This window comes from Tenrec ecaudatus, chromosome 13, assembly GCF_050624435.1.
Source record: "Tenrec ecaudatus isolate mTenEca1 chromosome 13, mTenEca1.hap1, whole genome shotgun sequence".
Taxonomy (NCBI): Eukaryota; Metazoa; Chordata; class Mammalia; order Afrosoricida; family Tenrecidae; genus Tenrec; species Tenrec ecaudatus.
In genome coordinates, this window is record NC_134542.1 from 4,482,282 (window position 1) to 4,505,350 (window position 23,069).

Sequence of the window (23,069 nt, forward strand, 5' to 3'; positions counted from 1 at the left end):
CAGCCCTGGTCTGGCATTTGCAGATGGTCACCGTTAGCCCCCAAGCCCCAGCCCTCCCAGGCCGGCCCAGCAACTCGGGGACACGCGCAGACAGACGCACGCCTAGACCTCCAGCAGCGGCTGGGGCGGCAGCACAGGTGTGATGCATCAACAGTGATGTGGCCCTTGCCTGGCAGCATGGTCGGTGTGATGGGAGACTAGGTGACACATGGCATGACACAGACCCCGCTAGCCAGCAGCTCAAAGCCAACTCCTGGCGAATCTGACTAGTGAGAATCCCTGTAAAGAAAATGATCATTCAAAGAGAGGGCATTAAAACAGATCTCGGGCTTCTGATTCGGTTCTGGAAAATGCTCAGCCAATGGTGGCATGGAGAGAATTGCTCCTGCTCTGTCAGTACAGCCGGCGAGCACCGAATCCCCGCCCTCCCGCCCGGGATTACAAGTGGGTGCCCCGGCCCCCTCCTGGCGGTCCAGTGATAAACAGTTCAAACTACAACAGGCCCTGACGTGCAGATCAATTCTGGCTCCGTAAAGAATCTACACAAGGGATGCCGGGCAGGGATTTACAGTCACCCGCTTTTATTCTCGCTCGCTGCTAAAATTACTTCTGTCAAGCACTTAGGGGAGGAAGGAAGGAAAGGCAAAAAAAATTAATTTTTCATGTTCTCTCGGAGCAGCCTTTTCTGAGGCCGAAGTTTAAGATGAATATGTCTCTGTATTGGAAAAAAAAAAAAAAAGGAGGAGGAGGAAGAAAGGAATCTGAGCAGCCTGGGGCTTCATGGGGGAGGGGCTGACCCAGGCAGCAGGTAGCAGCCGGCAGCAGGAGCCTCTGGGGTTCTCTGGAGGGTGGCGTGGGGTTCCTGCTAGCCTTGCGAACTATATTAGAGACAGAATCTCAAACTGCAGAGCCCTACCACCTGAACATGCCACCTTGCCTCAGCAGAGAGTGGGAGCCTTCCAGGGGCTGGAACTGCGCTGCCTCTCCCTCCCTGGCCCCCACATTTCACCAGTAGCTCTGGGTTTGGGAGCTGTGCCCCACTACAATGTTGTATAAGCGACTCGGGAGTTCTTGCGGCTACTTGGGAGAGAGAACCCACTGGGGGCTGAGGTGAGACCTGTGTGTCTGGGGTTGGGGGGCACTGAGAAATTCTCTGGAGGCCACTGTTCATTGTCTGTGGGCCAGGGGACAAGGAGGAGCCCTGGTGGTGCAGTGAGTTATTCACTGGGCTGCTAACTAAAATGTCAGTGGTTCGAGCCCACCAACCACTCATTGGGAGAAAGATGAGACTGTCTGTTCCCATAAAGAAGGACAGTCTCAGGAACCCCAGGGGCAGTTCTCCTGTCGTGCAGGGCCACTGTGAGTCAGGACTGATTCGGTGGCAGTGGGTCTGAGAGGGAGTGACACGGTGGTTGCAACAAGGGGCTCAAACACAGCAACCATTGTAAGGAGGGCACAGGGCACAGTAGTGTGCTGTTCTGTTGCTTGTACACGGGTCACCATGAGTTAGAATCGACTCCCTGGCACCTAACAAGAACAACATGTGTGTGTAGGGCAGGGTGGGCGGTGGCAGGTGTACAGCAGTCCTGGAATGCTATGATATTGATCAGCACGTTGCAGCCAATGAACAAAGACCAGAGAAAAGCTGATGTCAAATGATGGTTTTGACAAAGAATGCTGAAAGCACCATGCACTGCTAGAAGAACAGACAGCTCTGTCTGGGAAGAGCATTCTAACCACCAGCATGCAACTGAGAGGTAAGGGGGGCGAGACTTTGTTCCATGTACTTGAACACGTGTCACATCTGGAATAACAGACACTTGGGTGCAGAAAGGGGCTTGAACCGGGTCTGTAAGTTTAAAAACCACATTCATACCTATCAGGCCTCAGATTATAAACCATCCAGACAATTCTGATGACGGATGGTGACCTCGTGAGTCACAGAGCACAGTGGCTCCACAGGGCGTCTCTGCAAGACTGTGGATTTTTAAACATGTAACCCCGGAGCCTTCCAATGGATTCCCACTCAGAGAGCCTGTGGGACGGAGCAGGACGGCCCCATGAGGGTTCCAGAGCTGCCATCCTCACCGAGGCAGGTGGCCAGGTCTCTCTCTCTCCTGTGGAGCTAGCCACCTCATCTGCTGTGCCCCCAGGACTCCTCCTCACCTCCCAGAGACGGAGGCCCTCTCTCCTAGACCAGTGGAGGGCCCACAGGTGGCCATTATCAACATGATCTGTACGGAGGTGTGAGTCGGCCAGCCGAGGTGAAGACCAAGATCACACAGCCTGTGTGCGCTTGCAGATCAAGTCTTCCAGACCTCAAGGGGTCTTGTGGAAGTTGAATAATCTGTCAACTTGAGCGAAGGGGTGGAGCATAGCCTATCAATCAGATCAAAGCCAATGATGACTCTGTGTGGGCATGGCCTTCTCCTGAGGATTCTGGGAACTCCTGTCTTCCTCCCTGGAGGTAGGACACACATACTCTCTCTGCTTTGTCTTCCTGCTGACACGCCACATGGAGCTACGCTGGAGCCTTGGAGCTGAAGAAGCCACATGGAGACCCACACCAGTGCTGAGATGCTTCCACCACCAATGAATCCACAAGACTCCCCACCCACTGGCATGTGATCTTCCTGCATTCGGCAGCATTGCATGTGTTGCTTGAGTCTGGAGAGGAATTTATATATTGGTATCGGATATAAAGGTATTATCGGACTTATGGAATTGATCTGGACAGGGCTGGGATGTTTTCTTAACATATAATTGCTTTTTTATATAAAGCTCTTTCTTATACACGTGAGTGTCTATGAATTTCTCTTATACACATGAGTGTCTATGTTTCTCTAGTTTACCTGGACTGACACAGGTCTCAATCGGCAGCTGTTACCTGTTTTAAACCCTGTATCCTCATTGTTTTCTGTCTAACCTTTCTTCTATTTTTCACACTGAGTCTGTAAAGGCGATACATACAATACCATAAAGTTGTCAGGCAGGACTTTACAGGAGCTGCTGAATGACAAGTCTTTCTTCCGTGGTGCCCATGGGTGGGTCTGAGTGCCAACCTTTAAGTGAAGCACCCACAACCCACTGCCATTGAGTTGGCTGTGATTCATAGTAACCCAATGCATGGTTTCTGAGGCTGCAAACCTTGACGTGAGCAGATAACCTCGTCTTTCTCTTGGGAGAACATTTACAGGGTTTGAACCACTGATTTGGTGGGTAGCCCTCCAGCCCTTACCTGGCAGGGCTCCTTCATGGACAAACCACTCCCAGTCACCCAGGTAAAACTCTAAGCCAAACTCACTGCCAACGAGTTGATGCCCACTCATAGCAACCCTATAGGAAACGGTGGAACTGCCCCTGTGGGTTTCCAAGGCTGTAACTCTGTACGTGAGGAGAAAGCCTTGTTTTTCTCATCTTCCTCTTGTGGAGTGGCTGGTGGTTTCGAACTACTGACCTTATAGTTAGCAGCCCCAAGCATAACCACTACACCACCAGGACTCTGTCTGAAGCTAAAAGCATCTGATAAAATCAGGCAGAGGAACACTGATCCCTCAGGAAGAGGTAGTTCTTGTCCTAGATGTTGGGCAACCTGCCCCACCCTTAAACTATGCCAGGGAGGAAGCCCCAAGTCCTGTTAAAAGATCCCAGAGGTCCAGTGGTGTCATCATTATGTGCTGGGCTGCTAACCAGAAGGCCAGCTGTTCAAGGCCTCCAGCCACTCCATAGGACAAAGATGAAACTGTCCATTTCTGTAAAGAGCTACAGTCTCAACACACCACAGGGCCAGCTCTACCCTGTCTGTAGGGTGGCTGTGCATCAGACTCGACGGCAGGGAGTTTCGTTTTTATGGTTTGAGGCTCAGGGAGGTTGGCTATGGCTCAGAGCTGCCTGGTGAGCCAGGTGGCGGTGCTGCACCCACCCATGCACAGCTGTGACATCACCAGAGAATGGACTGTATATGATTCATTCACATGGAGTTTGCCATAGACTGCTATCCTAAAGGTCCGTGGGACCCGGTGTTTCTGCGGAAGAAAGGCCTGGGGATCTGTCTCCGTCGAGATGAACTGAGAGGAAGCCCTGCGAGGAGCTTTGGCAACAGCGAGGGCAGCGGGCCTGGCATGCCAGGCTCCTGTGTGATGAGTCCTTTCAGGAGCCCCCAGGGTGCGGCAGGTTAGGTGCTGGGCTACTATGCTCACAGTCAATAGTTTGAGCCTACCACCTGCTCCACGGGAGGAAGAGGAGGCTTTCTGGTCTGCTGCAGCCTCAGAAACCCACCCTGGGTTCCTGTGTCACCACAAGGCAGAGGCCACTCGAGGCAGTAGTGGGCTTGGGTTTGCCCTTCAAGCTGTCACGTGACGTCAGAGCAGAGGCACAGAGCTCCCATCACCCTCCTTAAAGGCAGAATAGAGTGCTGGGGTGCAATGTGACAGGAACGGGGTCCTGGGGTACAGCCCCTCCAGACCTGGGGCTGCTCCTGCCCCTGCGCCAGGCCAGGAGGCCCTTGGAGGAGTGAGGTATGATGTTTACCCCCCCCACCCCAGCACCCTCCTGCAGCAGCTGGTGGGGGGGGGGGCGTGTAAGTTGAAGAAATGATTAAACCCCGTGTAAGTTGAAGAAATGATTAAACCCCAGTGTTCAGGGAACGGACAATCCCGTTTCCTTGAGCCCCTCTGAGGTGCCGGCTCCGTGGGCGACAGGACGCTCACCATGAGCACCATACTTGCCAAACAGAGCAACGCTGGTGGAAACCTAATAGCAGAGAATCGCAGAGGGGACGGCGTCCCCACACGGAGCATCCTGGCTAGTCCAGAAGAGCAAACGAGTCTATTTACTTAAGAGGAAAGAAAGAACAAAGACTGAACACTGAAACAAAATCCCCAAGGATACGACGAGTCCCCTGGTGGCGCAGATGGTTGAGCACTCGGCTACGAACTGAGATATGGGATGTCGGAACACAGGGAGGCGCTGCGGAATAAAGGCCTGGTGCTCTGCACCCAAAAGATCCCTGGACCACACCCAGGGGTGCCACGAGAGGGCGCCAGAGTCGGCATCAACTTCTGGCCTTGGCAGCGACGGGTTTGGTGCACGCACTGGTGGCAGCCCTGCGGGCAGTGAGCTGTAAGGGCCACCTTGGACAATCGCTCTCAGTTCTGCCACCTCTCATGACCCCAAGCAAGCCACTTCCCCTCCCTGGCCCAGCTTCCGAATCTGCGGGTGAGGACTGAAAGGCAGCTCCTCCCAGAGGGGCCGGTCCGTGGGTACGTGCACACCAGCCCGCCTCAGCGGGCTGTGCCCTCTCTTACCACTGCTGATGGCCGAGTTGGCAATGACCGTCGCCTCGCTCCACTGGTCGGCACTGGACACGGAGTAGGAGCGCTGGTGCATGCCGTCCGGCCGGCTGTTGAAGGAGACCAAGCTGACGCCGCTTGCCATCTGAGGCCCAGACGCGCTAGTCACTTGCCCTAGGAATAAACAAGCCAGGTGAACACCAGGGCGGTCTGCAGCCCAGGCGCCAGCGCGCTCCCGACGGGGCTTGGCACGTGGTCTTCGTCCCCACTGAGAGCAGCCACCGTCCCTCTTGCTCAGGAGGAGGGACGCTGCAGGGGACACAAGGTGAAGTGCTCACGAAGGATTCTGCAGGAACCGGCGCTTTGACGGGCCTCACACATGCAGCAGCCCCCCAAGAGAGCACGACACCCCACCCCAGCTCAGCCTGGCAGGGAGAGGCTGGGGCTAGGAATCCCTCAAGCCCTTCCAGGTCACGCGCCACGATGCCCACGTGACCAACCGAGTGGGCGTCGGCTGACTGTGAGCTTTATGAGCTCCACAAATCAAGCCCCCGAGACGCCGGCGCCGAAGTTGACTCCGAAACTTAAGAGGCACACGGGACAATCACCTTCGCTCCGCCGCATCCAGAGATGCCGGACGCCAGCCCACTGTCCACCTAAAGATTCGAATCGGGCGCTCAACATCAGAAGGAGTCATTCCTTGCGCAGACCCATTTCCGACTCCAAAACCTAATTACAGGCCTTTTCGCGGCGCTCCCCAAGCACACCTGGCTGCTGGAGAGGGTGTCAGCCCGTTCCAGGCCTTCTACTGCTGTCTTCTTGGCTTTCCCTGAGGAACTGACGGGGTTCTACGTCGTTTCAATGGGTGGTTTCCGCTGTACAAGGTCCGAATCCCAGGAAATGCATTTGCAGTTTTAAAAACCCCAAACCCACTGCTGAGAAGTTGATTCCAACATGTATTGACCCTCTAGAGCAGCTAGGCCTGGTGGCACAGCGGTTATGCATTGGGCTGCTAACCACAAGGTCATCAGCTGGAAACCACTATCTGCTGCTTGGGACAAAGACGAGGCTTTCTACTCCCACAGAGTTAGAGTCTTGAGAACCCGCAGGGGCAGTTCTACCCTGTCTACACGGTTGCTTGGAGTCAGCATGGACTCAATGGCAGTGAATCTGGTTTGGGGGCCGTCCTTTGATTTTTTAGGCTGTGATCGTTATGGGAACAGACAGCCTCATCTTTCTCCCAAGGAGAAGCTGCTGGGTTCGAATTGCTGACTTTGCGGTTAGCACTCCAACATATAACCCACTAACTATGTCAGCAGAGCTCCGAACTCCTTAACAGTTACTGGAATTCACCACAAAGCTTTCTCAAATGAAACTCAAACTCACTGGTATCCAGTTGATTCTGACCCATAGCAACACCATGATTCTAAAATTCCCACTGCCATGGACTCGATGCTGACTCAGATCAACCCTGCAGGGCAGAGAAAGGCCGGGTGGGAGTCAGAGACCATACATCTTTACACGGGATGTAGAATGCCCACCTTTCTGCCAGTTAGAGGCTCCATAAGCCACAGATTTGGATTCAGAAGGTTTGGGATGTTGAACTCTTGAGAACACGCCTTGGCACAAGCACTTCTGGGGCTGCGGGGGCCGCCTGAGCGAGGTCAGAACCTCGGCTGTACAACAAAGCCCCGGCCTAACAATGGAAGGCCAGACACCTTCTCCAGGGAGCCGGAGCTGCACCGGGCACCAGGCTGCTCCTAAGAATCCATTTCTACCTGAACAAAACGGCATCCACTTCTCGTTGACCCCAAACGGGGTCAGTTGACATAGCCTACCTAACGCAGACAACAGGCTTCGGAACGCGGAGATACTGTGGCAGGACTTTGGCTTCTCCACGCATAGAAAACTGACACTGACATTGCTATTCCTATGAAACATACAATGACATTCTAAAAAAAAAATCAGTCACGTTCTGAGAACGGCCAGAAGAGGACACAGAGATACCAAGTGCGTTCACGCCTTCTGAATGCTCTACCTGCCACCACTCAGGCTACCAGGGGCTGGCAGAGGGGAGAAGGGGGAGTTCTTGCTCAAGGAACACTGACTGAGCTATGTTGGGGTGCTGGCAAACTATGGGGTCATGGCCTCTAAAGTGTTGAAAAGCAAGGTTACTTTGAGGACTACGGTGCACGTGGTCCAAGCCGGGGGGTTTCCATTGCAGGTGAGAGTTAGGGGGTGAGCAAGGAAGACTGAAGAAGAATCGATGTCCGTGAACTGGTGCTGGAGAAGGATACTGAAAGCATCACAGACTGCCGATAGGACAAACATGTGTCTTGGGAAAAAGACAGCCAGACTGCTCCATAGAGGCAAGGATGTTGGAAACTTGAGCTTACGCACGTTGGACACGCCGTCAGGAGAACCCAGTGCCTGGAGAGGGGCCTCGTGCTTGGTAAAGCTGAAGCGCGGTGAGAAAGAGGAAGGCCCTCAACGAGAGGGACGGACACACGGATGTTAGGCTCCAACCTAGCAACAATGGTGAGGAGGGCCCAGGACCAGGCAGGTGTCAGTGTTGTACACAGGGTGCAGCACTGAGCTGGAGCAAACTCGAAGACACCCACGACACTGACAGCCACGACAATGGCAGACAGACGTGTGGATGGGACAGTGGCGAAGGAGGTGAATCCATGTCACCTATCTGCTTTGGGAACGGCACTTTTTGGGCGACACGCACATCCTCATGCTGTTGCGTGCTGCTCATATGACTCTGATCTCCTGGGAGCCTAGTGACAGAGCAGCCCTGTCGCACAAGAGCTGCCAGGCTGCACCCTTCACAGAAGGAAGCCTGCTGGGGCAGTGGTCCCCAAACAGAAGGGTCTGTGGTTTGAACCCACCGGCTGCTCTCCAATAGGAAGATGTGTCCGTCTGTGTCCCTACAGATTGAGTTTGGGGAAGTTCCTATCAGGTCAATGTGAACCGGGAACCCTATCGCAGTTCCTATGGGGCCAACATGCGACAGAAAGCCTAAGGGGCAGCTCCTACAGGGGCAACATGCATCAGAAATGCCATGGAACAGCTCCTACAGGGGCAACATACACTAGAAAATCTAGAGGGCAGCACCTATAGAGCAGTGGTTCTCAACCTTCCTCATGCGGGACCCTTAACGCAGTTCCTTATGTTGGGCTGACCCCCAACCATAACATTACTTTTGTTGCTACTTAATAACTGATTTTGCTACTGTTATGAATTGGGAAACCCCTGTTACAGGGTCATTCAACCCCTAAAGGGGTCTTGACCCACAGATTGAGAATTGCTGCAAGAAAGGCAGCGTGGCCGGAAACCTAGGGGGCAGTCCATATGGGGGCAGTGTGCAGAAATCCTAGGGGGCAGTTCCCATGGGGGCAGTGTGGCCGGAATTGACTTGGCTGTTTGGATCTCTGGAGGGAGGCGGTCTGGTGGCAGGAGGTGTGCACCTGGCTCTGTGAGGTCGCTGTGAGTCCAGCAAAGTGACAGCCCCGCTCGCTCAGGTTCTGCAAAAGCGCGACACAGGTTTCGGTTCGGGGCTCCACACATCCAGCCCTGTCTACCAACCGTGAGCGCGCAGCAACCCGCGTGCCCGGCTCTCCGCGCTTCCGTGACGCTGCCTAGCACTCCTCTGCTCAGTGGGAACGACGACTGTGCAGTCACCTCCCTGCAAATTCCGCTTGGCCACAATGGTCAGTTACAGGACCCGCGGCGCCCCCGAGCCTGCTGGGGCTACAGTGAAAACAACAAAACAGGCTGCCGGGGCAGCTATGGCCCCAGCCTGTGAGGACCCCACCCCGGGCTTCCGACAAGAGGGCCGCACTGCCTGCCGGTGGACCCTGGGCGGGCGCGCAGCATCCACACCCATTGTTTTTTGTTTATTTGTTTGTTTAAGGGCAGAATTAACCTCGGAGAGTCCCTCTAAAAATCTGAGTTTCCAGCAATGCTTGAAAAGTGAGACCATCTGGCAGCCATGGGCCCGTGTTTGCAACTGGAAGTGCTTCCAGCCTGACGGTATCCCCAGAATGGCAGGTGGAAGCGCACCCCGCTCCTGTGAAGGGGGCGGGGTGTTGGTGGATATAAAGAACCGAGATTGTAAGGGCAAATCAGAGTGTGTGTGTGTGTGTGTGTGTGTGTGTGTTGCAGGGGGGGCAGTATGTGTTGTATGTGTGTTTGTGTTCTGTGTGGGTGGGGCAGTGTCCCCGATCCCGGCTTAGCAAGAAGGAAGGGGGACTAGGAAGATGCACCCGCCAGTCAAATGATGCCCACAGTGGCCAAATCTTAAGTGGTAATAAACCAAAAAGTAGGAGGTTCAAATCAACCCAGCAGCGACTTGGGAGAAAAGCCCAGAGACTTGGCCTGGCAAAGATGGTGGCCAAGAAGACCCTCGGGGTCGCTCCACTCCTGTCACAGGGGCTCGCCCTGCATCAGAATTCACCCTACGACACCTCCACGTGGCTCCACCTCCACCACCAGGTCAGAAAGCAGGGGAAGGCTCCTGGCCAGTTAGTGCCCTAGTTTGGCACCCCACCTGCAGAACAGTGACAGATGCACCCAGTCTGTGGGGCAGCAGACCCGAGAGATATGGGGGTTCAGTTCCGGATCCTCACAATGGAGCCAGGAGCTCCATCAAGTCGGTGACATGCTTTCTGGTTTCTCTGGGAAGTTTATAGCCTTGGAAGGAACGCTGGGGCGAGCCAAGCGGGTCCCGGAGGCTGGTCAGAAGTGAGTGACAGCAGTGATAAAAACACACCAAGGAAACCCTATTGGGACCCGATGGACCCCACAGGATGTCCCCCAGAAGGACAGATCGCCGGAGGGGGCAGGAAAGCGTGTGCCAGGGAGGGTGATGGAGACGGCCTGTGAGAGGGATTGACGCAGTGGGTGCTGCAAATGGACGGCAGCCCGCTGGTTGCAGGGGGACTACGTGGGATCACACACCCTCTTGTCCTGTGCTACAAGAGGGCACCATGAGGCGGAGCTGACTTCACAGCACAGGACAGAGGGCATGGGACAGGGAGACAGTACGTGCCCCACCGTGGGTGAACACGACGGAGCTGGGCGGTCCCAGGAGACAGCTGGCCCTCAGGTCTCTCAGTGGAGGTTTGCATGTTGCTACGATGCCAGGGGGCAGCGATCAGTTCTTAGGTTTCAGGCCCTGACAAAGTCGGCAGAGAGGCCTGGCTCTCTGTATTGGAACATTAGCCAATGAGAGCTCCAGGAACCACAGCCCACTGTCCCATGTGCTACAGGAAGAGAGGTCCTTAGCAGAAAAGGGACTCAGAACCACATTGATGGCAGCAGGGAGGGGGTCTGAGTGCTCTGACATCCACAGTGATGGGTGGGTTCTCTATTCATGGGAGGTGGGTGCCTGTAAGCCGCAGCCAGCTCCATGCATGCTATCAACTGCCCAGGGTGGCCCACCTCCCAGCGATGGGGCGGCAGCTTCTCCGAGCGTTGATCCCAAATGGCAGCCTGGTGGTGGGTGGTGGTGAGGGGGCAGGGGACCAAAGGGCTGCTGGGTTCCTAGGACTCTGCTCCTGGCTCACGGCGGCTCATTTGAGACACTGTGCCTTCCCTTCCATCTGCCGTGTTGCTGCTCGGTGCTATCAAACCAGTCCGCCCCCCCCCCAATCTCAATCCTGAGCACCCCGGGCAGCCAGAGTGCCCTGTCCGGTCCTGAGCCAGCCTCACCATGGTTCTTAAGTTTGAACCCATTGATGTGACCACTCTGGCCACCCATCCTGTCCAGGGTCTTCCTCTTTTCCACTGTGTCTCCCCAACCCTCACCCCGCCCCTTTACCAAGCATGAGGTCCTTCTTCAGGGCCTGGTCTCTCCTGACAACATGGCCAAAGCGTGTAAGTATAAAAGACGTCTCCCTGGTTTGTCCTTTTTTACCGTCAATATTCTCTAACACCACAATTAAAATTCTTCTTCAGTCCACGTCCAACTTTCACATGCTCCCACCTGACAAAGGGTCACAAGGGGGGACGTGGCATTTGTCTCAGCACCCCCAGTCCCCGAGGTATTGCATGACCACGGCCTAGTTGGCGGGCCGGTAGCCCTGTGTCGCTGGAAGTCTGTTCTCAAGGACAGCCGCCCCACTCCCCGGGCTCACAGGGGGTGGCTGCATTACCACTAATCCAGGGCCTCCTTGATCCGGTTATGTGTGCCTGCTTACAGGGGGCCGGCTTGATTAGTTCAAGCCTCTACGTGTCAAAAGCGCCCGAGCCCTTCCAAAGAATAAGGACCCATCCTTACAGCCCTGAAGGGCACGCGCGGATCCCAAATGGGACTTGCCCACACCATATGCTCTTTCTCTCTCCGCAATTTGCATTTCAAAGTCCGAGCGCCACTGACAGTTGAATGACTGTCAGTATGTTGCCGGCATGGTCTCAAAGGGACCCGAGGAGGCACGAGTTTGTATTAAACATAATAAACAGAAACGGTTTCATCCGCCAAACGACATCAAAGGCAGGGGCTCACTTTCAAGCTATAGGCTTACTGCATTAAAAACCGCCGCCTCCGATTTGGGTAAAAACAAAACAAAACCTTCAGAAATGGTGGCTTCGCAGGACACCCCGCTACAGACTCATCAGCGAGCGTTTCTTTGAACAGATTTTGTCCCATCACACCTTCCGATGTGGGCCCATCTTCCCAAACATCTCTGTTCGACCAAACAAGTTTACTGTGTGTGTGTGTATTTACACACAGCAATACGGCAACCCAAGCTTGGCTTTGGCTGACCCGTTTTAAATGTGACTAGAAGAGTCACATTCTGAGACCTGAGTCTCAGAACTGACAGGGGCAGTTCTACGGCATCCTACAGGGTCACTGCGAGCTGCAATCGACTAGACCAATGGCAGTGACTTTGAGTTTTTTTCTTTTTTTGAGGAATTAGGACGGAGGAGCTCTGGTGCAGTAATGGTTAAGAGTTAGGCTGCTAACCGCAAGGTGAGCAGTTCGAAAGCACTAGTCACTTCTCAGGAGAAAGATGAGGCTGGGGGCTCCTGTAAAGTCTGAGAATCCGGGAAACGCAAAGGGGCTCTTCTGCCGGCTCACTGAGTCAGGGTCATCTCCATGGCAGTGAGAGACAGAGGACAGGACTCTCACTGCTGGGGATACCTGACATGCAAGTGTTACATTCTCTGAGAGAAGGGGATGGGGGATTCTTCAGCACGTGCAGGAGTGGCCGGAAAGCTCACATATAATGTGTCCCACAAACAGGCAGGTAACTGGCACAGAAGCCCGAGGCAGACCTTGCAAGCTGAACTTAAATCGATGAGAAATGCAGTCCCCGGTCACTGTCCCTGTGGACTTGGATTCCTCTGTAAAGAAAGGGCTGAGGCCCACTGAGGCCCCACCCTTGGAAGGGGAGGCGCTCCTTTTGGGGGTACGTGTCTCCCACACATGACCTCAGCTCTCAGAGACCCCACAGGGGACATTGTCTGGTGAACCCACAGCACTCTGCTCCAAGAACAAGTGGGTCCAACAAGGTTTTCAGGAGTGGGCACTGGACGGTGGGACCCTCTAGAGATCGCTACCCTTGGACAACCTTCACCCTCTGTCCCGTCCTCTCTTCACAAAGCCAGAAGACTGCCATTCACCACCACCACCACCACCCTGCCTCCAGCGCGTGCATGCATGCACACACACATACACAGCCAGGGCTCCAGATTTTGGCCCCAGGGAGCCAGTATTTACACGGGAAGCCTGCCCTCTTTGCCACAATAAACTCTCTACAGGGATTTTTCTCCCCTTCTGCCAACGACATTCTTGGTGCCTTTTTAAAAAAAGAGGTGGTTGGTTGAGGCTTGTGATCATGGGGGACTTGTTTGTGGAAGACTGTGTCTATTGAGGGCCCTGGTGGCGTCATGGTTACCTGCTAATGGCAAGTTCGGCGGTTCGAACCCCCTAAGTGCTCCATGGTAGAAAGTCGAGGCTTTCTACTCCTGTAAGGAATTACAGGCCTGGAAAGCCACAGGAGCTAGTCTATCTACTGTGTCCTAGAGCAGAGATTTGCAGCTCCTTTGGAGCCTTTCACAGGGGTCGCCCAATATGTAACAGTAGCACAATGACAGTGATGAAGTAGCAACGAAAAGAATGGTATGGTTGGAGGGTCCCCACAACATGAGGAACTCTTTGAAAGGGTTGCGGCACGAGGAAGGTTGAGAACCACTGTCCTAGAGGGTCACCGTGTGTTGGGATCGAGCTTGGTTTGCCTAAAATATGGTGGGGTGGGTGGGTGGGGAATGGGATCAGGAACCTGATATTTTTTTCAACTGCTTTATAATCCGTTTTTGCTATGTATTTTCCAAATTACCAGAAGAAAACCTTGCAGAACCGAGTCCTGGCTTCAACAAACTCGACCTTTTGGGCCTCAACTTGGCTTTCTCAGACTTCCCGGCTTTGTCTGGACCAAGAAACCAGGGTGGTGTGTCTTATGGCTCAACTTTCCTAACACTGGTTTTGCATAATCGGGCATTTGAGGGGGTTTCCAAGAGGCATGGGGAATCCCATTTTCTTTTCATGTTTTCACCACAAAATTCTGGAAGCCCCCCTTATACAGCCAATGTTAATTAGAAGCTCCCCCTCACCCCGTCCCATCTCCAGAAGTAACCCTTTACTAGACATAGGCATGTGTACTTAAGACCGGCATGTCTGCACAGAGAGATACGCTTGTATCAGACTGACCCGGCCATGGTCTTTGTCCAGCACCTCCTACGCATGTGGAAGTTGGGCATGGAAGAAGGAGGACGGAGGGAGAATGGCTGCGTTGGAGTCGTGGTGCTGCAGAAGCACACTGAAAGCACCATGGACTGCCAAGAGGACACACAAGCCCGTCTTTGAAGGACAGACCGATGCTCCTTCGAAGTGAGGGGGGCGGGGGCGGGGGGGAGACCGGACCTCACAAACTCTGGACATGTTGTCAGGAGAGACCCGCCACTCGAGCAGGGCAAACCTCAGACGTGGTGGACGGGCTGCGATCAGGAGGAAGGCCCTGGATGAGGTGGACTGACACCGTGGCTGCAACAAGGGGCTCGAACGGGACATGTGAGGATGGCGCGGGACGGGGCAGTGGTGCAATCACGGTGGGTTGGAAGGGATTTGAGGGCACCACAAGACAACAGACTCACTCCAAGTGATGCCCCAATGGCATCACGTGCCCATAAAATCGTCACCAAGTTGACATGCTGAGCGTCTCACTGATTCGGCGTGAACAGCTTACATGAGGGAGCTGCCGGAAATGGGTGGAACAACGGATCCAGAAGAGCATAGAATCCACCACCACCACCCAAGCACTTTCAGGGGAAGCCCCACCTCACCCCATCTTGGGAACTTTCAGGTTTGTCCTCAGTACAAATTCCCCAAAGGGTGGTCCCTGGTCCAGGGGCATCCTGAGAGAGCTTCCTGGTTGCCAGTATAGCTTGCTCATCGATTTCCCAGAGGCCGCGGGGGCTGACAGAGGAGCCAGGATCCCCGTTACTTTGTAATCAGGTTGCACGACAGTGATGCGGCAGTGACAAGACCTCCATGTGGCTGATGCAAAAAGAGCATCATGAAATCCCTTTGGATACCGTAGCCCTTGGCTGCCCACATCACCAGTCTGGGCTGGTTGCCTTGTCCTCTAGTGGTTTATCATGGTCGCTGTCCTTCGGACAAAAGTCTAGGATAGTATAGTTGCTCATTTTGTGTTTTCAGCCATCTGAAAAGGTCGGGCAGTTTCTTGATCTCTGTAACGGAGCCCTGGTGGTGCGTCGGGTTAAGTGCTGGGCTGCTAAACCAAAGGGTTTAGGTTCAACCCTGCCTGACGCTCCGTGTGGGAAAGACATGGCCCTCCAGTTGGGTTTGCTTGTGAGCATCATCTCCTGTGTGCCGTCTGGCCGTGATCTGTGTGTATGGGGTGTGGTCTGACACACCCACTCACTCAAGCTCTGACTGACCAAGGGGGGGGGTAGGGACACGGACGGGACAGGGACAGGGACACACATCGCTAGGGTTCTCACTGCTCACAGCCTCAAGACCAGGGATGAAGTCAGAGAAAAGAGGAAGGGAGGGAGGTGGGAAAGAAGGTGAGAATCAGGAGTGGGGAGGGGCAGGAGCGGTGGAGGGAGGGAGGGGGATTTCTACTCTGCCACATGGTGTCACTAAGAGTCAGAGCAGGGACTGACTGCACCGTGCATGAAACGGGTGAAAAATAAAAAAATAAAAAGCCCCCCCAACACTGTTTATTTACTTACAAGTACGTCCAGTGAGTGCAGCCGAGGTGGCACTGCGGCTATGTGTTGGGCTGCCAACCACAAGGTCGGCAGTTCAACACTATCAGGGGCCCCGAGGGGGAACGACAGGCCGTTCTCCTCCCATAAGCATGACAGTCTGGAAAACCAACAGGGACAGCTCTGCCCTGTCCTACAGGGCTGGCCACGAGTTGGCATCGGCTTGATGATGGCAGTTGAGTGTTCGTGTTTTGAGTGGTGTCTGGAGAGACCCTCAGCGGCCCACTGGAATGTGGGAGGCGGGAGTCCATATCGCGGTGCCTCTAAGGAAGGCCTGTCTATCACCTTCCCAAAGAACCTGCTGCTGGAAACCCCGGGGGCCCCGGTTCTACGTGGATCCACGTGGGGTCACCACGCACCAGAATGGACTTAACTGCACCCGCCTCCGAAAAATAACACAAGGGGGCGCTCTAGGAAGGGCGGTGGAAAACAGCAGAAAGGGTAAGGACATTCATTTCCCAGGAGCCCTAGTGAAGGCTGTTGGTCCGTTTCCATGGAGACGGTCAGTTCAGCGTCTTGGACACATCTCTTGGCGGTTAAGTGGGCTCAAACGGAGGATTCAGAAGCTCTCCCCAGTTCTTACTGGGCAAGGCTGCCTTAGGTTGATAGGGTTGGTTCTGACCAATTTTAAACGGTGTCCCAAGGACTCAGACCACACACAATTGTCATTAAGCTAACCCACCCACTGCCCTCAAGGCGATTCCGACTCAGAGGGACCCTGCAGGACAGAGCAGAGCGGCTTCGTGGGGTTTCCAAAGATGAGCAGCAGCCTCATCTTTCCCATGAGGAGAGGCTGATGGGCTTGAACCACCGACCTTGCGGCGAGCTACCACCAGAGTGCTTAAGTAGGTTACAACACAGGAACGAGGTCACACCACCCTCGGTGTCAACAGCATGTGCCCCCCAGGATGGCCAATTCCCAGTCACGCAACCAAGGGAGGGCATTCCAGAAGCAAGCTCCCCACAGCAACCCTGCAGGACAGGGTCGAACTGCCCCGGGGGCTTTCCAGATCGCCACTCTTTAGAGGAGTGGAAAGTCTTTCTCCCATGGACCGACTGCTGGTTTCGAACTACTGCTCTTACGGTTAGCAACTCAACACATAACCACTGTGCTCATAAGCAGGGCTGAGAGAGGACAACAGAAGAGGAGACAGAATTGATGGACACAGCACCGCACGCTGGCCTAGGGAGCAGGGTGGACACGCAGCACCGAGTCATCCGGCAAGAACAAAGCATGCTCGCGACCCCACGGCCCGTGTGAAGAGCGCAACACGGACATCAGCGTCTCTTTATTTCTGCCGCGCTGACTATCCCTGCAACTGAGATCTCAGTGAAACCCTGCCACAAAGGTTCGTTCCTGCACCTCTAAAAATAATTTCAAAACACCCCACAGGGCTAGTTCTAGCCTGTGCTACAGGGTGGCTATGAGTCAGAATTGACTTCATGGCAGCTGAGAGAGAGAAAGCATACAGAACTCTTACACAGCCATTAACGTCTACTTCAATGGGCAGAATTTTGACTCTCATGGGAGTTGAGAGGATCTTTAACCCTGCAGCCTCACACCAAATATATCTCTCAAGATCTTTAAACAAAATAAAACCAAGCCAAGCTCAACCCAAACCTACTGTCACCTGATCAACTGACTCACCAACTGCCCCACCCCCTCACCCCCGACCCAAACTCACTGCCATTGAGTTGGTGCCGAATTACAGCGACCCTATAGGACAGGATAGAATTGCTCTTGTGACTTTCCGGGATTGTAACACTGTGTGGGTATATAAAGCCTCATCTTTCACCCTCGGAGCAGCTGGTTGTTTCGAATTGGTGACCTTACAGTTAGCGGCCCAATGTGTAACCTCTATGTCACAGCGACCCTACAAGACAGAGAAGAACTACTTTCGGTTTCTAAGAGTGAATCTTTGCAGGAGCAGGCAGTCTCATCTTTGTCTCATGGAGCAGCTAGTGGGACTGAACCACCAATATTGAGGTAGGCAGGCCAACATCCATTAACCCACAGCATCACCCATCTGCAAAAGAGAAAAATCAGACCACTGCCTTCAAGTCCACTGCAGCTCACAGAGGACGTGCAGGGCCGAGCTGAACTGCCTCGCACGCTTTCCAAGGCTGCACATCTTTAGGGATGTAGGCTGCCTCGTCTCTTCCTCAGACCCTCCAGTGGGTTCAAACTGCTGCCATTTCCTCAGCAGCTGGGCACTTAACCAATGTGCCACCAGGGCTCGGTCTGTGATCCCTCACACCCACACTCCTTCTCAGAGTGGCTGGTGGGTCTGAACCGCCAACCTTGCCATTAGCCACCCATGGCCTAACCCACAGGCCAGCAGGGTGCTTACCCAGCAGCCATCCAGTTGCACGAGTAACTGCTTTCAGCATGGTGTTCTCTAAAGACTGTGCTCTCTGTGGTCGAGTATTGGCGGGAAGCAGGTAGGGGGTATGTGGGTGGAGGAGTGGCAGGTCAGTGCGTATCTGGGACAAAAGACTGGTAAGAGGAGGAGGGTGGAAGGGGCAGCCTGGCAGGAAGGATGACCCCGCCCTTTCCAGGGACCACGGAGAAGCAGGGGTTGGTAGCTGCTTGGCTGCACTGATTCTCAACCACAGTACAGCCCAAACCAGCTCCGGGTAGTAGCCTGTATCAGTACTGCGCGGTAACCGATTGTGCCACTGGAGCTCCCCGGGTGGTATTCTTAGGAGCCCTGGTGGCACAGTGGGTGACAGACTGGGCTGCTGAACACAGGGTCAGCAGTTCAAAACCAAGAGACGTTCCGCAGGAGATGAATGAGGCTGTCTGCTCCTGGAAGCAGGGACAGTCTCAGAAGCCCACAGGGGCCACTGCCATTCTCCCCTGCCCCAGAGGGTCACAGGGTGTGGGCATGAACTCGATGGTCACATGCTGGGCTTGTCGCTGCGATGGTCCCCAACCAGACGCCCTAACAGGCCATATCAGGCTGCCCGGAGAAAGCATGAGGCTTGTCTGCCATGTCCCACTTGATGCCGCCAAGGGGCACCCTGGGAAGGAACATGAGCCCCATCACCGATGCGCTTGGACTCCTGAGCACCGGCAGGCCTGGGCAGCACCCACTGTCCAGGGGTGCAGGCCCTGCATGGCGGGGGGGGGGGGGAAGGAAACAAAGGCCGGCGCGGCTTGGAGTGCGAGACTGTGGCCGCGCGCTGGGCGCGCACCACCGAGAACTGTGTTTTGTTTTGCTTTACAGCTCTTTCCACCGCGCAGTGGCTCAGCGCCTGCGTGTCTGCGCGCGGGCGCTGGTGATAAACAGCCCCTGTGAGCCACACAACGGGGATAATGTATCCTTAAGTACCGCCAATGAGCTGCCATTCTACACAGCCAATTACTTCTGTGCGTCTGTCACTCAAAGGAAAAATGACTGAGCCCATTAGATCAAACCTTTGTCACTGTTCCTAATGCACTCTTAGGCCTCATTAATCTCTGGGCGCGGCAACAGCCCTGCCAGTGCCTCACTGCCTCCCCGGACGGGCCCCCAAGTGCACCTCGTAATCAAGCTCTCCTATTACCCCGTCCTGTCGCGCCGAGAGCCCGCTCCCTCGAAAATGCTCTCATTATGAGCCATCTTCAGAGCTGGCTAAGTGGAAAAAAAGAGAGAGGGAGAGCGCGGGAGAGCAAGCGAGTGAGGGGGAGAGAGAGAGGGCCACAGAGAAAAAGGAGCGGCGAAAGCAAGTCCGATCCATTAATATTCATGACAATAATTAGTATTCTAGGTCACTGAATATTCATGCTATTAGTTTGGGTTTTTTTTTTTATGGGTGTGCGGGTGTCCTGATTGCTGAAGTGTAGAGGGAAGGAGTGCCGAGGAGGCTCTGCTGTTAATGGCGCTGGCAGAGACAAGTCCAAACACATCGGCCACCCAGCCCTCCCTCCACCAGCCCCCCCACGGCTCTCAGATCTCGAAACCTTGGAGTGGCGGGGGGAGGGAGGCCTGTGTCAGATGTGGAGGCCAGGAGTGCAGGAGGTTCCGAGAGGCCCAAAGCAGATGATCCACAGGGTTGCAAGAACCCAAACAAGACGCTCAGAGGTGATGGAGAACACAGATGCAAGGCAGACGGTCTGGGCCAGAAACCATCGACCCACTGCTAACTCTGTATCGCAGTGGCTCGGGAAGGCTGCTGGCTGGGAGCCTCAGTCAGGTTTGCTCTGCTCTGGTGGAGTAGCGGGGTATGTCCAGGCCAGCAACTGGGAATCACTAGCCCTCCCTCTCCATGCGAGAGGTGTGAGGCTGTGCACTCCTGAAAAGAACCACAGTGTCAGCAACCCATGGGAGTTCTTCCCCGCCCCGCTGAGCTGCTGTGAGTGAGATCCAACCCCGTGGCTGTGAGTTTGCGTCTGAGTTTACAGGTGTGCAGAGGCTAGTCCACTGACCACTATCCGAAAGCCAGAGGAACCACCTCACCCATGATGGCCCTTGAGAGGTTAACAGCGCCCCTCTGCCTTCCTCTTGCCTATTGCTCATCAGGGACCAGTGCAAGTGCCATCATCTCGGGGAACAATTCTACTTCGGCCCTGGGCCTGAGCATCAAAGGAGCCCCAGTGGCACAGAGGTTGCAAGTTGGGCTGCTAACTGGTAGGTCAGCGGTTCGAAACCACTAGCTGCTCTGCAGGAGAACAAGGAGGCTTCCCACTCCCACACAGAGTTAGCCTCAGAAACCCACAGGGGCAGTGCTACCCTGTCCTATATGGCCATTGTGAGTCGGAACTGACACGAGGGCATTCAGTTTGGTTTGGTTTGGCTCCTCAGAATCACAATGAGATACCAGCATCCCTCGCCTTTTAAAGAGAAGCAAACTGGTGCTCAGAGACCCTAAGAATGGGGTGTGTGCGTGTGTGTGTTCCACTAACCACTTCTGACGTATGGAAGATGTGTTCATGCGTACTCTCGGCCATCCATTTTTCTGCCCTCCACTTGAAGCCCTTATGGTGAAGCTCAAAGCCTATCGACTTTCTTTCCTGTGTACGGATCACACCCCCGACCAAAAGAAAACAAAAAGCCTCACTCAGACGCCTGATCAACACTGACAGGGAAGCAGCAGCCAAGAAATCAGATGGCGAATGGCACTGGACAAAAATCGGCCGCAAAAGATCTACAAAAAAGTCTTCCAAAGCGAAGATGCCAGCCTGAGGACTACGGTGCCACCTGACCAGGCCCTGGCATGTTCAGTTACCTTGTCTATGCGCTGAAGCTGGGTGATGAATGCGGGCGACCAGAAAGGAAAGGATGCCTGCGAACTGTGGTCTTGGCAAAGAATACTGACCGTGCCACAGACGGCCGGAAGAACAGAACCAACCAACTGCCACAAGCACGGCCAGGATGCTCCTTAGAAGCAAAGATGGGACACCTCATCTCCTGTACTTGTGATGCTCATGGACCAGTCCCTGGAGAAGGGCATCATGTGTGGTAAAGCAGAGGTAAGAGGAAGATGGCCCAGGAGAGAGGATGGCACAGTGGCTGCAGATAGGCTCAAACACAGCGGGGATGGTGAGGGGGGGGCGGGCGTCCAGGACCGGGCAGCGTTCCTTCCAATGCACACGGGGTCGTTCTGAGTTGGGGCAGACTCAACAGACCCGACAACACTCACTTCTCAAATGTCAACCTAATTGTCAAGGCTCATTCCAGTGTGCGCCCTGCCTTCAGGGAATGCGAACCCACCAAACCGTCGGAGGAAACGCTCGTGATGCAAAATACCTTTTGCCATTTTACAGGCCCCTCTGGATATATATTCTCGAACTCAAGCATGGGCAGATTCTCTAACATGGAGGAGAACGGCAATTCACGATGGCACCCAGTCTGCATCGGAGAAATGCAGACGGCCAACACAGCTGTAACCATGGAGAGGAGGACAGGCGCTGAAGTGGAGACCGGGAAAGTATCCAGGTGTGAGTAATCCAACCTGTTATGTACTCTGTGCTTTGGGGCTGGAACAGGTCCTTATGTGAAAAGAAAATGCTCCATATCTCTGTCAATGAGAAAGCCGCCCCCCCCCCCAATATCTTTACACCTGATTGGTAATAATTGGGCTTTGCATAGGCTTTTTGGTTCAAAACTATTTGTTCTTGTAAGGAAACTCTTCCATTGTCTCTTAGCACACATTGCTGCTTTTTCTTTTTTAATGAATCATTTTATTGGGGCTCTTTCAGCTCTTATAACAAGCCATGCATCCATTGTGTCAAGCACATTTGTACATGTTTCCATCATCATTTTCAAAACATTTTCTTTCTACTTCATCCCTTGGTATCAGCCCCTTTTCCCTCCATCCCCCACCCTTGTGAACCTTTGATAAAATTATAAATTATTATTTTCATATTTATAACCGTCAGCTGTCTTCACCCACGGTTTTGTTGTTCTTCCCCGTGTGTGGGCACATCGATGATCCCTCTCCCGCCACTTTCATATCGCTACTCCCATGGCTGTTCTTGAGGGGTTATCTGCACCGGATTCATGTGCTGAGAGCTCTTATCTGTACTAGTGCGCATGCTCCAGTCTAGCCGTGTTTGTCAGGTAGAACTGGGGTCATGACAGGAGGAGGAGGCATTAAAGAACTAGAGGAATGTTGTGTGTTTCCTCAGTGTTATACTCCACCCTGGCTGCCTCGTCCCTCCCTTCTGTGAGGGGTCCAATTGTCCACAGTTGGGCTTCGGGTTTCCACTCCAACCCTCTTTGTTCGCATGGATATGATTGTTTTTGGTCTTCTGATGCCTTATATCTTATCCCATCAACACCTCGTGATCACAGAGGCTGGTGTGTGTATTCTACATGGGCTTTGTTGCTTCCCTGCTAGATGGCCGCTTGTTTAATTTCAAGCCTTTAAGACCCCAGATGCTATGGCTTGTAATAGCCGGGCACCATCAGTTTTCTTCACCACATTTGCTTATACACCCAAGGTCATATTTTTCTTTCTTTTTGAGTCATTTTGCTCTTCTTCTGTCTCAAGTGCTTTTAGTGTTTTTCTCTTTATCCTTGCAGGAATCCCTGTTCAATCCATCTTGATACTTAACTCTTTGATGGGAAGGCACAGGCACATCCTCCTTCACACCGATCATGCTGTCTTCTTAACAGAAGACATTGTTTAGCAGCTCAATCTTTAGCCCCGCTGACTATAGCAGGAGGGGCTTCAAACAACTCATAGAAGAATGGAATTAAAAGATAATAAAAAATGTCTGTAAATTTCTTGATGTCTCCTCACACCTAAAACTATCTACTGAATATTTAAATTTCTGTAACTGCTCATCTTCTGTTTCTAGGAATGCTTTCTCCTCAGTTTCCTTATCAACTTTTGTTTTGTTTTATTCATACACTCTTGCCTCAGCTCTTTCTGATGATCATAATTGTAATTTCCTTTGAAGTTCTCTCCTTTCTCCCAAATGATGTCTCTCATTTTGGGGGATCCATTGCTCTTTTGAACATCTCGGCTGTTCACAGGGATACTGTT

The 23,069-nt window shown here is 53.7% G+C and overlaps 1 protein-coding gene across 4 annotated transcripts in view; it reads right to left on the reverse strand.

Annotated features, from left to right (window-relative positions):
* AGAP1 (ArfGAP with GTPase domain, ankyrin repeat and PH domain 1) overlaps positions 1 to 23,069 on the reverse strand; it is a 411,022-nt gene that overhangs the window by 125,099 nt on the left and 262,854 nt on the right. For 2 of the 4 annotated variants that reach the window (XM_075529185.1, XM_075529187.1), the window contains exon 12: positions 5,307 to 5,465. The exons of the other annotated variants lie outside the window; for them this stretch is intronic. In XM_075529185.1, the coding sequence (XP_075385300.1) occupies positions 5,307 to 5,465 (159 nt within the window). The remainder of the gene's footprint in view (positions 1 to 5,306; positions 5,466 to 23,069) is intronic. 4 annotated transcript variants of the gene reach the window in all.